This window comes from Schistocerca cancellata, chromosome 4 (genome assembly GCF_023864275.1).
Source record: "Schistocerca cancellata isolate TAMUIC-IGC-003103 chromosome 4, iqSchCanc2.1, whole genome shotgun sequence".
Taxonomy (NCBI): Eukaryota; Metazoa; Arthropoda; class Insecta; order Orthoptera; family Acrididae; genus Schistocerca; species Schistocerca cancellata.
The window spans coordinates 752,338,053-752,351,435 of record NC_064629.1 but is presented as its reverse complement, the minus strand read 5'-3'; the positions used below and the strand labels follow the sequence as shown (position 1 = coordinate 752,351,435).

The following is a 13,383-nucleotide window of genomic DNA, read 5'->3' as shown; positions in this document are numbered from 1 at the left end:
AGATGTGGAATAACATGTTGTGGTATGCATTGGGGAGATGTATTGCAGCATGTCCCCATGGACCAGTGACCATCGACCAGTTGTTGCACTAATGGAGAAATGGAATGCCCTACCACAAGAACCCCTTACCATACAGAGCATGTGTTGCCATCTGTGGTGACCACACACGCTATTAAGAACCATGTTACGCCATTTGTAATATCAGAGGACCATCATCAATCATGATGACTTCAGTGTAATGATTGTCTTTGAATAAAAGTGTCAATTCTCTTTCTTTAATTGTGTATGTCTTTCAGTTAACTTACATACTATACTGCAGCAGTTCCTACCATGCATGCACCAAGTTGCATTGAGCTATGTTATATGATAGTGACACATCATGCAGAAATTACTTTTGTCCTTAAGTTTTGCACACTAGTGCATAATCGAGTACTTCAGCGAGTTTAACTGTGTGGGATGCTTGATTTCCAGTAATGAAGATGAACAGCTGAGTAACAAGTTTAGTAAATTCCAAATAAGTGGCTTTACAAATGGAACAATTAATGACATAATGTATGATATCTTATACAGTGTGGTAGCAGTGCATATGAAGTTGTATGGTTGTGAGAATGTGGCTTCAGAGTAAAAGGAGAAGGTAGGTATTGAATGAAGAAGAAAGCCTGCATAGATACTTAGAGAAAAAATAAGAAACGAAAGCACCAAACAAGGGAAAAATATATTTAATGTGATTGTAAATTAAGGAAAACAAAAATGTATCTGGTACAAGCACCATTAAGAATGAACGCAAAAGGCCTGAGACGAAGGCTCTGATCTGCAAAGTGGCTTGTCAGAGAGATGTTAGATGTCTTTTTAATGGATGGAAGGACGGCCCTGACATCCTATGATAGTAGATATGTGTGCCCCACAGTGTTTTGTCAGACTGTGTCAGGTGAATGCTTAGACTGTGGCAGGCTGTGGCCACGTCCCTCTCACACCACAATCTAAGGTGGTGGCAAGGCCTGCTCCTCCTTATCAATGGTGTGATCAAGCCAGCTCATCTCCCCCTCCCAGCTGCCCCTCTATTCAACCAATCAAAACCCAATATGGCGGAATTAACCTAGTTGTGGCAAATTAATATTAATTTGCGAATACCCATACTTTATTTATCCAGTATTTGAGAATGAGAGCACTTAATGACTTACAACAGACATTTCACATAATTTCAAACCTTTACGAAACTTTTTCTCGCTGACAACCCCCGCAAAATGATAAAAGGAAGAAAAGGCTATCGCTTGCTACACCCTGTTCATGCAGTAAAACTGCCATATGCAGTAAGACGCTTTAATTTATTACTTCTTTATTACGAACAGTATTGTTGACACATTGTGCAGACAGTATACAGACACAGCACTGAATGCACCAGAAAAATTACATCATTGCACGATACATAGTTCAGGAGACATGATGTCGTAAATACTGAGATGTGTGAAAATCTGCCGCACCATGCATGACGTTTAAATGTATTAATTATTTGCTACTAACTTCATTCGCAACACATTTATCATACAGTATCCATATATGACACCGAATGTGCCTACAAAAACATATCATTGTACGACACATAGTTCATTAGATATGACCTCAAACATTGAGTTGTATGTAAATGAATCTGTGCGCGAAATTCGCTACATATAGTTGTGAAATGTGTCTACAAATATGTGTGAAAAACTATAAATATATGTGAAATATGTTTGACATGTGCTTATGTGGGCAAAGCCATGGGTAAAAAGCTCATTGTAAACACCTGGAGCGATTTCAATCAAATTTGTTGCACATATTAGTTACACTCTGGAAATAAATACTATGAGTTAAGAACCACCCGCCTCCTATTGGGATGAGAGTGATGACATGGATAGAGAAGTTGGGAGTTCAAGATGGACAGAGAGGTGGGAGTTGGAACTACACACAGGGGAGAGGGAGCAGGACATGAAGAGAGGGGGGGGGGGGAAATAGATAGAGAGAGGTGAGAGGAGGAGATGGACAGAAAGAGGTGGGAGGCTGAGATAAAAAGCGAGAGGGGGAGGAGCAGATGGGCAGGGAGAGGGGGAGGAGGAGAAGGACAAAGAGAGGGGGAAGGGGAGATGGAATTAGAGGAGGAGATGGACAGATGGAGAAGGAGCTGATCGACAGAGGGAGGAGGAGGAGGAGATGGGCAGAGAGAGGAGCTGATAGGCAAAGAGGGTGGAAGGAGATGATGGATAGAGAGAGAGAGGCAGGAGAAGATGGAGAAAGAGTGAAGGCTTGAGGAGGTAGACAGCCAGAAGGGGTGGAGGAGATGGTCAGTGAAGAGTGAAGGAGGAGGTTACAGAAATATTGCGTGTTTTTTAACTTAGTGTCAAAAACTTGCAGCTACATTCTGATCAGTTGTCTCATTTTAATACTTGATTAGGGGAGAGGGTAAAAGGCACAACTGGTGTAGTTCTGCCATCTTAGATTTTAATTTTAATTTTCCATTAGCTCAGCTGGGTTAAGTCCGCCATTTTGTATTTTCTTTGGTTGGTGAAAGGGAAGAGGGAGCAGAACAGGGCATAGCTTGATGATGTCATTGATAAAGAGGGGCGTGGAGTGCTGCAACCTTGGATTGTGATATCAGTGGGGTGTGGTTTCCGTACACCACAGTCCGAGCATCTACTTCACCAGCCCGAGGAATGGCCGGTGTGCGTATTTGATCCAAAACCGTCATTACATAGTGGGTCATGAAGATGATGATCTTTACGTACAGTCTTTCGTTTTGTTAAGCCTGCCGTTACCGGGAGTATTTTTACTGAAGAGAAAACTAAAAAAAAAGTTGTATAGCGTTATTGGTTGTGTTTCTTGAGGAGGGTTGTTAGCAATGTAATTGCAGTGTCTTTTCTTCCTCGCGCGGCCAATGCCGTTTCCCACGTGAAGTGCGGTTTTTATGTTTCTTAGCTCTCCTTGTTAAGTACAGGTGACTGTGATGAGTGCGTGTGAAATTTTAGCGTCATATTAGGGCTGTGATGACAATGTGAGTGACGAGAGAGTATGAAATCATAACTAGCATCTGGTCTACTCCTCTCGAACACGATGGCGGGTGCGCCGAAGTTGAAATTCCCATCCGATGAGAAGTTTGGAATTTATCCTAGAACAGTGGCGAAAGGCTGTCTTGAAGGAAGTGTCTGGTCAGCAGCATCAGGTTGAGGATATGATGTCAGTGCATAGCAGAAGTTTTTCAGTTTCTGATAAGCCATATACATGTACAGTATTTAATAATCGCTTTCTGAATATAGCAAAATAGAAGTTTAGTTCCTACAGAGAATCATATAACTGTCTTAGAAAATAGTTTTCTGAGACTGTTATCTGAAATACTCCTCCATGATACCGACAAGGGAGAGTCTGAGTCAATAATTAAATCACTAAAGGCTAAGGACACTCATAGATACGACAGGGCATAGCAGAATACTTAAGTATTGTTCTGCATATGTTAGCCCAGTACTTAGTCGTATCTGTAACTTTTCAAAAATGGTTCAAATGGCTCTGAGCACTATGGGACTTAACATCTATGGTCATCAGTCCCCTAGAGCTTAGAACTACTTAAACCTAACTAACCTAAGGACAGCACACACATCCATGCCCGAGGCAGGATTCGAACCTGCGACCGTAGCAGTCACGCGGTTCCGGACTGAGCGCCTAGAACCGCGAGACCACCGCGGCCGGCTGTAACTTTTCCCTCCGGAATGGTCAGGAAACTGTCCTTAAAGTACTCTGTAGTGAAGCTACTTTCTAAAAAAGGAGAAAGTGGTAATGTAGTCAGCTTTTGACCTATTTCTATGCCATCGGAGTTTACTAAAGTTATTGAGAGGGCTGCACACACAAAGGTAATTGATCATTTCAGTTCAAATAATTTGCTATCAAATGTACAGTTTACTTTTAGAAGTTGTTTAACAACTGAAAATGACATATTCCCTTTTCTCTGTGAGGCTCTGGACGGATTAAACGGTTGCGAACGCTAGGCCTCCTCTTTGATTTAACTAAGACGTTTGATTGTGTTGATCACAAAATATTACTGCAGAAGTTGGACCATTATAGAGTAAGGGGAGTAGCTCACAATTGGTTCACCTCTTACGTTAAGAAAACACGTCAGAAGGTCATTCTCCGCAGCACTGAGAACGGCTACGATGTTCAGTCCCAAAAGCGTACAGTTTATTGGGGGTACCCCAGGGTCGATGCTAGGACGGATACTGCTTCTTATTTATATAAATGATGTGCCTTCAAGTATTACAGGTGATTCTAAAGTTAATCTGTTTACTGGTGATGCTAGCTTGATAGTGAAGGATGTTGTGTGCAGTATTGGCACAGTATCAAATAATACAGTCAAGACAAGTTCACGGCTTGTAGAAAATTAATTGATGCTAAATGACAGTAAGACTCAGTTTTTACAGTTTCTAACACACAGTACAGCAAAAAATAGCGTTCTGATTACACAGAATGGACATATGATTAGTGAGACTGAACAATTCAGATTCCTAGGCATTGAGATAGATAGTAAGCTGTCGTGGAAAACCCATGTTCAGGATCTTGTTCAAAAACTAAACGCTGCTTTATTTACGATTAGAACAGTATCTGAAATAAGTTGTAATTCAACACGAAAAGTGGTCCACTTTGTTTATTTTCATTCGCTTATGACGTAAGTTTTTATTTTTTGGGGTTACGCTTCTGATGCAGAAAGGGCATTTTTGGCTCAGTAACTGGCGGTTCCAGCAATATGTGGTGTAAGTTCGCGAACCTCTCATGGACCCCTGTTCAGAAGTCTGGGAATTCTGACATTAGTCTCTCAATACATATTTTCTTTAATGAATCAGTCTTTTCCCAAGAGTTAGCAGCTTTCGCTCAGTTAATATTAGGCAGAAATCCAATATGCATTTGGATAGCACCTCCTTGACTCTTGTGCAGAAAGGCGTGCAGTGTTCTGTTGCATCCATTTTCAATAAAATACCACAATAATTCAAAAATCTTAGCAGCAATCCACGCACTTTGAAGTCTAAGCTGAAGAGTCCCCTCATGGCTTACCCACTTCTGCTCTGTCGAGGAACTCCTGGAAAAATTTAAAAAAATTAAGCTAATTCCTGTGTTACGATGTTGTTAGAGAAATTGAATAAACTGAGAAATAAAGTGTAAAATCATCTGTCCTTGACGGGCATTATACTATTAACACTGTTGAGAATTTAACATTCCCAAGACAAACTAGCCTCACTGATATACTCTAACAACCTAGATCGACGTAGACGTGAAAAAAATACGGTAAACGGAGAACCACTGTCTTCTAGGTCGGAAAAGTTAAGGGTTAAGTTCGTTGTGCTCCTAGAAATTTAGGCTAAATCTATAGGCTCTGGTGGCAGCTGAAACATAAAATAATATCACATTGCACATAGAGTTTAGGAAAAAATGTTGACATCAGTAAAAATGACTTAATCGTGTGAAGATTCGAGAAATTACTTAAATTACAGAGGAAGCTACAGCGCACGATACAGGTCGCTGGATAAGTTTGTGGAAACTAGAGATGAGATAGCAGGAATCTGATCCAACTGCAGCCGCGGTAACTGGCGGCAGACTACGCGTTTTCACATACGATACAATGACAACATCCATAACGCTCCGTGGACATACACTTTCACCAGTAGGTGGTACCGGCAATTAAGCCAAGCTTTTGTAAACTTTTTAATTTCATGTTAGTATCTTAATTAGCTTCCATGGCGTAAGTTTTGAACTGGATGCTGTGTTTCCGTAATACTGTCTCTTCCTTTCCCATATCGACAACTAAGTAATGTGGCGTCAAAAAGTTATTCAAAAGCTACCACAGACTAAACATCGTACCACTTTGTATGAAATAATAGCAATAAAAATGCTTCTATTGTGCACAGAAAAGTTTCTTGGTTCTCTTCCTTAAACTGGAAAACGATTAGGAAAAATAGCGAGGAAGCTATATGGCATTCTTGTCTGACGTAATTAGAATCTTTGGTCTTCAAAGACAAGAGAAGTTATGGTCCGTCTAATGACACCCATTTCGATTAGTTGATGCACCCTACAACACCGAAAATGAACTCTGGGAAATAACACAAAAGGGTCAGGTAGTAGACTCGAATGGACTACGTAATTATGAATGTAATGAAAAAGATCGAGAAGACGACCTAACGGAGGGTTGGTAGATGACATTCGAGAATATGAAGACGAAAGTGCATGGAGAAGTCTGGAAGAGGCCTGTATCTAGCTGAGGTTGCCATATCGCTGCTGCTGATCATGACAGTGATGATGGTGATGAATGCTCCTACCAGATACGGCGACGCTGATTTCACTTTTCACTACGTCTACCAATTGAGGATCAAGTGTCGGGTTTTGTCTGTTAGGAAATCCGTAGCGTTCTCACACATTTGATCTAATTTTCAGTTAACCCTATCAGAAAAACTGGTCCTCACTCACGAAAAGATGCGTATGATCGTCTACCGTTATTTTTTTTAAGAATTACATTTTGTTTCACGATAAATTATATCAATTGTTGATGCAATATTTATTGTACGTTTCTTATTGCATTACCTACATTCTAAAGCGAAGAGTGTCTGATGTTGCAATGAATACCTGTTTTACACTGTCACATTCGGTTTCTCAATGATATTTTCAAACCATATTTTGTCTTTTTGTAGAGTAGGCTCGGAATTAACGTTTGATAACACAGAAATTGGGCAGAAGCGTAAAAGAGTTCACAGATTACTGCTAATTCTACTTTGCAGTCAGATCATCCCTACATGCATTACTTTGGACATGCACTGTTGCTATAGTGATAGTAAATGAAATATAGCTGTACAGTACACGAAGATCTGTAAGAACACCATAGTCCCTTATTAAGCATGGTCCAATTGGGAGTAGTATGTCCTTGTCTTGCTCCGGCTTCTGAACTAACTTATTCAGCCATTTGTATGGGGGAACTGCATTTAAACCTGGATTTTGAACCACGGTGCATTTTTCATGTGTAATAATCGTTGCCAGAAATGAAAGAAATGGTAAGTGACTGAAAACCATCTTAGGGCCAACTGGGGATCGGACTAGGGAACTTTGGATAACTAGTCTGGCATTTACTCATTCTTCGACGAACTGTGAAGAGGTAAACAGTTTCATCTTTGGCTTCCCAATCAGCGCCTCTATTTGCATTCTTATGGTTCACAGGTTAATATTTAGGCGCTACAGTGACCAGTAGAGATGTATTTAAGTTCACTTTTGGTAAGAAGAGGAGAGAAAGTCGGCTATTCTCTGTACGAAGAAATCATATTGGTATTCACCTGCTGTAATTTGTGGAAACCATAGAAGAGCTGCACCAGGAGGGACGGATTTCAGTGTGTTTACCCTTGAATGAAAGTCAACGGCTTTATTAAATTGTTTCTTAAGTCTTACGATCACAAACATAGCCTTTCCCTGCCACGCCTCACCTTGAGGTATTTAGCCTGGTGACTTAATGCTATATCCGTCAGTACTTAGACGATTCCTGAAATACACGTAGTGGGTAATGGAAAAGAAGGAAAATGAAGGTAATAATCGAGTTCCAGAGCCTGAGTACGTGTGTGTGTGTGTGTGTGTGTGTGAGAGAGAGAGAGAGAGAGAGAGAGAGAGAGAGAGATACACGCGATCAAGCGTGGATTGGCACACCACATCTTTTCATATGTAAGAGTCTTTGTTCTAGGTGAGTAAACAATTAAACATCACCGTTTGGCAACCGAAGTTATTGCTGTCTTTTATTGAAAAGCAAACTCGATTCGTCCAGTAACTCGATCTTAAATACGAACGGAAGAAAAAGAAGAAGAAGAGGAAGAAGAAGTGGAAGACAAAAAAAGATTGTCTGACCCGTTTGATTTTTTACTGCGTTTTCTCGTTCTGCTCGTGTTTAAGAACCAGTTACGTCTGAAAGCCACTGTGGATCAGAACAGCAACAGCCCACTCTACGTTTTGGGTAGAAAATGAAAAGTATATAGAAATGCAGTAATTGTTGAATGAACTAGATATGTCACGAAGGGTATTGTAACCTAGTCAGGACCGCCTCAAATTGCGAAATCATGTTAGGAAAACAGATATTATCTTTATTACCACTAAATATTACTTTATAATCAAAATAATGGCGTTTACACAGGTGTGTTTCGAAATGCAAAGATATTACTAAAGCAAATGACGCACGATTTTCAGGACAGTACTGTAGAAGTGTTAATTTGTTTTCATTTTATGTTACAGTTTATTCTCTGATAGTAGTTTTTCGATAGAGAAAATGCGCTATGAAACTTGTGATGTGCTTGCCTCCGAGAGAGAGAGAGAGAGAGAGAGAGAGAGAGAGAGAGAAACAAGTTGTGGAAGCCGGATAAATCTCGTTTTCATCGCACTTGTGACTAAGATAACGATTACGTAACGCAGAAGACAGGATTCCATGCACTCGAATACTTCAGAACAGAATTCAAAAATAATTCAGTCATGCATGCACACATTAATTATCAGCGATAAGCGGTTGACTCACCGTACTCTAATGAAAGATCCAACAACATCGATCTTTTATAGGAAGCTGTTTGATGTCTAACGTATCGACAATAGACATTAGAAATGGTTTCTTCCTTTTTGCAGAGACAAATGACAAACAAATGCCCTAGTGTGCCGCACAATTATCCACGCGGTGACAATGCAGTGCCTCTTATCGCAGTCGGCAACATCTGCCTGTGTGACGTCAGTCGCAGCTCTTGTTTCAGTCCCCCAACGAATGACGTCAGCAGTCTAGGGCAACAATTAACTTAACGAAACACTGCACTTTACATAATGCGGGAACTTTCTTTCGGCTCTCACTGCGCTAGAACCTGTCGGCCAGCACACGACGCTCACTCCCGAGTACCACAACAACCGAACGACGTTCCAGATACGTTAAGGGTACTACCGAAAACTGATCAGTACTGCAAGTAACGAACAATGTATCCAACGCAAGTGGAACAAGCCGGAACAACTATCAAAAGCATTGCCAACTGGACCCGGGCTGGCATTCGAAAGCTTAGTTCGTACAGCTGGACTTCCCCTCCTCCTCGGAGTCGGACGAGGAGGAAGGAAATAAAAGAAATGAGTCGGGTCGATTCCTATTGGCCAGTGTTTTAAAAGCCGCAGTGGAGGAGGTTAGGGGAGTACCAATGGATAACTCCCCTCTCGTGAGGCAGCGTCCACCTCCAGTGTTAAGGTCCTCGGCGCTGCGCTCACATATGCTCGCCGTACTTTCTCCGTGTCTGAGGTGGCGCAAGGCAGAAACACGTGCGAGGAGCGTGACTCCAATCCTTGACTGGGCTTCGGAATCTCGATTGGCTTTAGATTTGGCGAACACATCGCTGAAATACTTATTTCACAGCTCACGGGATGCTACAGTCCGACACCTTTCGAACTACGGAAGTGTATCGTTCCTAATGGCTTTTAACAACTAAACATAGGCCACAAACATTCTGATGTTAACTAAGAATTCCTGTTACCTTTAATCCACAAGTAATGAAGGTTCATCGAGCTAGAAAACCTAATTCGATTTCCACTTAGCAAAGGGTGGTAATTGCTACTAAAAAATTGTTTCCGATCACAGTAAGCTGTAGAATGAAAGAATCTCGAATATCATTCCACCATACCAAAATTCTCTCTATAAAGCTACGGCGTCTTAAATCAAGAACATTTTCTTCTCTAAAGATATTATGTAATAGTACTTTTATAAACAGTCTGTAACAGGAAATGGAATTTAAGGAAGGAAAATGAGAACTATCGTAGACTGAACAGCGCAGTTGCAAAGCATTCTAAGCTATATTACATCAGTTTCTACTACCATTCTGGCAAAATAAAAAACATTAACTATTGTGGTAAAATGCAACCAATCCAACCGCATCCTCTTCCAGGTGGTAATTAGAACTTTAAAGCTCCATTTATTTGATCTGTGTTGCCCTGTTGAGAATCACAACGTTACGTCCTACAGGTCGTTTAGGGAATCGGGTTGACAGGGGTTGGAGCTGTCTTTAGTGTCAAGGTTATCTCAATCTCACGTTCATGTTCTGGGTGCATCTTGAGTCCCTTACTACAGTACGGCGATAAATCTGCAACCGAGCGAGGTGGCTCAGTGATTAGCACACTGGACTCGCATTCGTTCAATCCCGCGTCTCGCCACCCTGATTTAGGTTTTTCGTGATTTCCCTAAATCGCTCCAAGCAAATTCCGGGATGGTTCCTTCAAAAGGGCACGGCCGACTTCCTTTCCGTCCATCCCTAATCCGATGAGACCGATGACCTCGCTGTTTGATCTCTACCCCCAAACAACCCACCCTCAACAAATCTGCAAGCCAACTATTGACCGAAGGAAAGTAAGGTTAGGGGGTGTGATTCTCATGTAAGGTAACTGCACCAATTCTGGCATTAATACTAACTCGAACTGACGAAAACGTCGTTTAGTATAAATTTGTCGAGAAGGAAGATGACAGAACAGGTCGAAATATTTTTCGAATGACGGTTGTACCAAAATTCCACAATCCGAGCTATAGATCATCGAACGAAGAAAGACAGAGTTGTATTGATTCCGCAACAAAATTAGCAAGTTTGTTGTATGATAATAGTTACCTGCTCGACTATGGTCGGCTTCTTGAGGAATTCCTTTAGGAACTATAAGCAGTATGAATTCAACAAAATGCGAACCAGATAGTCCAAGGTCACCCCCTTCTTTCGCAAGATACCGAAGAATGTAGAAATCAAAAGCTCAGCTCAGCTCAATGCATAGGAAAGGTTTTGATACAGTTCCAGATAGTAATTTAGTAAAACTATTTTGCTCATTTTTGGACTGGATACGCGACTGAGCTGGTAAACTTCTAGCGCACAGACTCATTTGGAGTACCTCGTTAGAAGCGAAAATTATTTCGAGCGAACGGCAAGAAAGTGTAATAGGAACATTGATAGTGACGGTATATTACGTAAACCATAGCTGGGATTTGCAACGCCACGTCCGATTTTCTGCCGCATCCTTGTCCAGTCCTGTCAATCTCTAATAACTTCGCCATCGACAGGACGTTGTCTTCAGTGACAACAGTCGTAGAACTTAACGTCAATCACGAATAGTACAATAATTCTACTATTCTAAAGTCAACACGGGACAGCGTTTGAAAAATTCAGTTGCGGATCTACATTTTTTTTTATTCCTGAACGTGTAGCACGGACATTACTGGTGCACGTTATGGCAAGGACCCATATGTGTACAACTTGGAGAAGACTGTCATAAATGTAGTGGACCTGCACTCTTTTATAAAATACAGAAAAATGGCATGATCGCCCAAAGAATACATATTTTCAGTTAGTTTCTGACTGGCAAGATTTTTAAGACATCACTTCTTCTCAGGGCTGTGATAATGATATTGATAGCTTTGCCTCTGCATTGTCACTATCTATTAAATATTGAATGAAAATTAGAAATAAAAAGTTTTTATGCTTTATAGATTAATACATTGCACAATAAAAAGCACAGCAAAAATTAACGGTTCGATACATCTACACATTTAAGAGAGAAACACTTGGTTCATGTGACAAACGTAATCATGTGAGACAATACACAAACCTTTCTGCATGGAATGGTTATGTTGATCCAGCGTACTCATCTTCGCCTGAAAATAAGAAACATGGGCGTTAATACAACTCTTTGTTTTGGCCTAAACATAGACATCACGTTGAAGAATCAAGTTACATAATACAATTTCTCTTAAACATAAGCATTCACAGTTTATTTTCTGAAATCAGTATAACGTAAGTCGTACACTGTATCAGAGCTACAACCTAACAACGGTGTTTTTACAGTGCCATATTAAAAACATCGAACATCACCTTGTAGTCTTACGAGTCTGTATCGGTTTTAAAGACAAAATCGCATTGTTATATCTACTCTATTTGACAAATGCTAAGACAAGGTCATGTATTATGTAGTAGGGTTTCTTAATATGAGCACTGGGCCACATATAACTATATGGAAAAACAAAAGGTTTGCATTCAATTTACAGTATATTACCTTTGTCCTTCTTATTCTGCTAATTAAGAAAGAGAGAAACAACTGATGATAAGTAAATATGTGACCTGTTATCAGTCTGAATTTGTCTTCACGGTTTCCATCAGAACTATATATAGGATAAACATTCGAACATTACGCCCTGAAAACCGGTTCCGGGAATTTTCTAAATAGGCTTTTAAAATATTTTAAACCTCTTTGACTATCATTTCAGATTTTACACCATTTTCCTACACTTTCCCGCTAGTCGCACGATCGTGTACGTAATTCCACTACCATTATCCTTATCCGATCAAACTCTCTTGGTGTAAAACTTGACACATCAACAGTATTCCATTTCAGGTCTTACAGTTATTTTGTAAAAAAATATTGTCGTCGAGAAAACGACAGTTTCTTAGTACCCTGAAATTTAAGGGGAAATCTACATTTACATCTACATGGATACTTTGCAAATCAGTAAGTTTAAGTAGTTCTAAGTTCTAGGGGACTGATGACCTCAGGTGTTAAGTCCCATAGTGCTCAGAGCCATTTGAACCATTTTTTTGGTTTTTGAGCTTCAGTTGATCGGCGAAAGAAGGAAGTACAAAAATGTTCTGGGATATTCAGGAATACAGAAATACAAGTCACTTAGGAATGGAATAAATAAGAAGTTCAGAGAAGATAAGGTGAAAAGGCTGCATGAAAAATGTGATGAAACCGGGAAAAAAATGATGGTCAGAAGGACTGACTAAAGATATAGAGAAGTCAAAACAACATTCGGTGAAACTGAAAGCAATGGCGGTAACATTAAGAGTGTAACAGGAATTCCACTGTTAAATGCAGAGAAGAGGGCGGATAGGTTTAACAGTACATTGAAGGCCTCTATGGGCGGGAGGACTTGTCTGATGACGTGATAGAAGAAGAAATAGGAGTCGACAGGGAAGAGTTAGGGGATACAGTACGAGAATCAGAATTTAAAAGGGCTTAGGACGATTTAACATCAGATAACGCGCAACGGATAGATAACATTCCATTGGAATTTCTAAAATCACTGGGGGAAGTGGCAACAAAACGACTGTTCACATTGGTGTGTAGAATGTATGAGACTGGAGATATACCATTAGACTTTCGAACAAACATCATTCACACAATTCCGAAGGTAGCAAGAGCCGACAAATGCGAGCTTTGTCGTAAAATCAGCTAAACAGCTCCTGCACACAAGTTGCTGTCAAGAATGATATACAGACGAATGGAAATGATAATTGAGAATCTGTAGGTGACGATAAGTTTGGTTTTAGGAAATGTAAATGCACCAGAGAAGCACTTCTGACG

General features: G+C 40.4%; 1 protein-coding gene across 2 annotated transcripts in view; it reads right to left on the bottom strand.

Annotated features, from left to right (window-relative positions):
• The window catches only part of LOC126184342 (zinc finger protein rotund-like), an 883,010-nt gene that overhangs the window by 189,991 nt on the left and 679,636 nt on the right, over positions 1-13,383 (bottom strand). For both annotated transcript variants that reach the window (XM_049926719.1, XM_049926721.1), the window contains exon 4: positions 11,632-11,677. In XM_049926719.1, the coding sequence (XP_049782676.1) occupies positions 11,632-11,677 (46 nt within the window). The remainder of the gene's footprint in view (positions 1-11,631; positions 11,678-13,383) is intronic.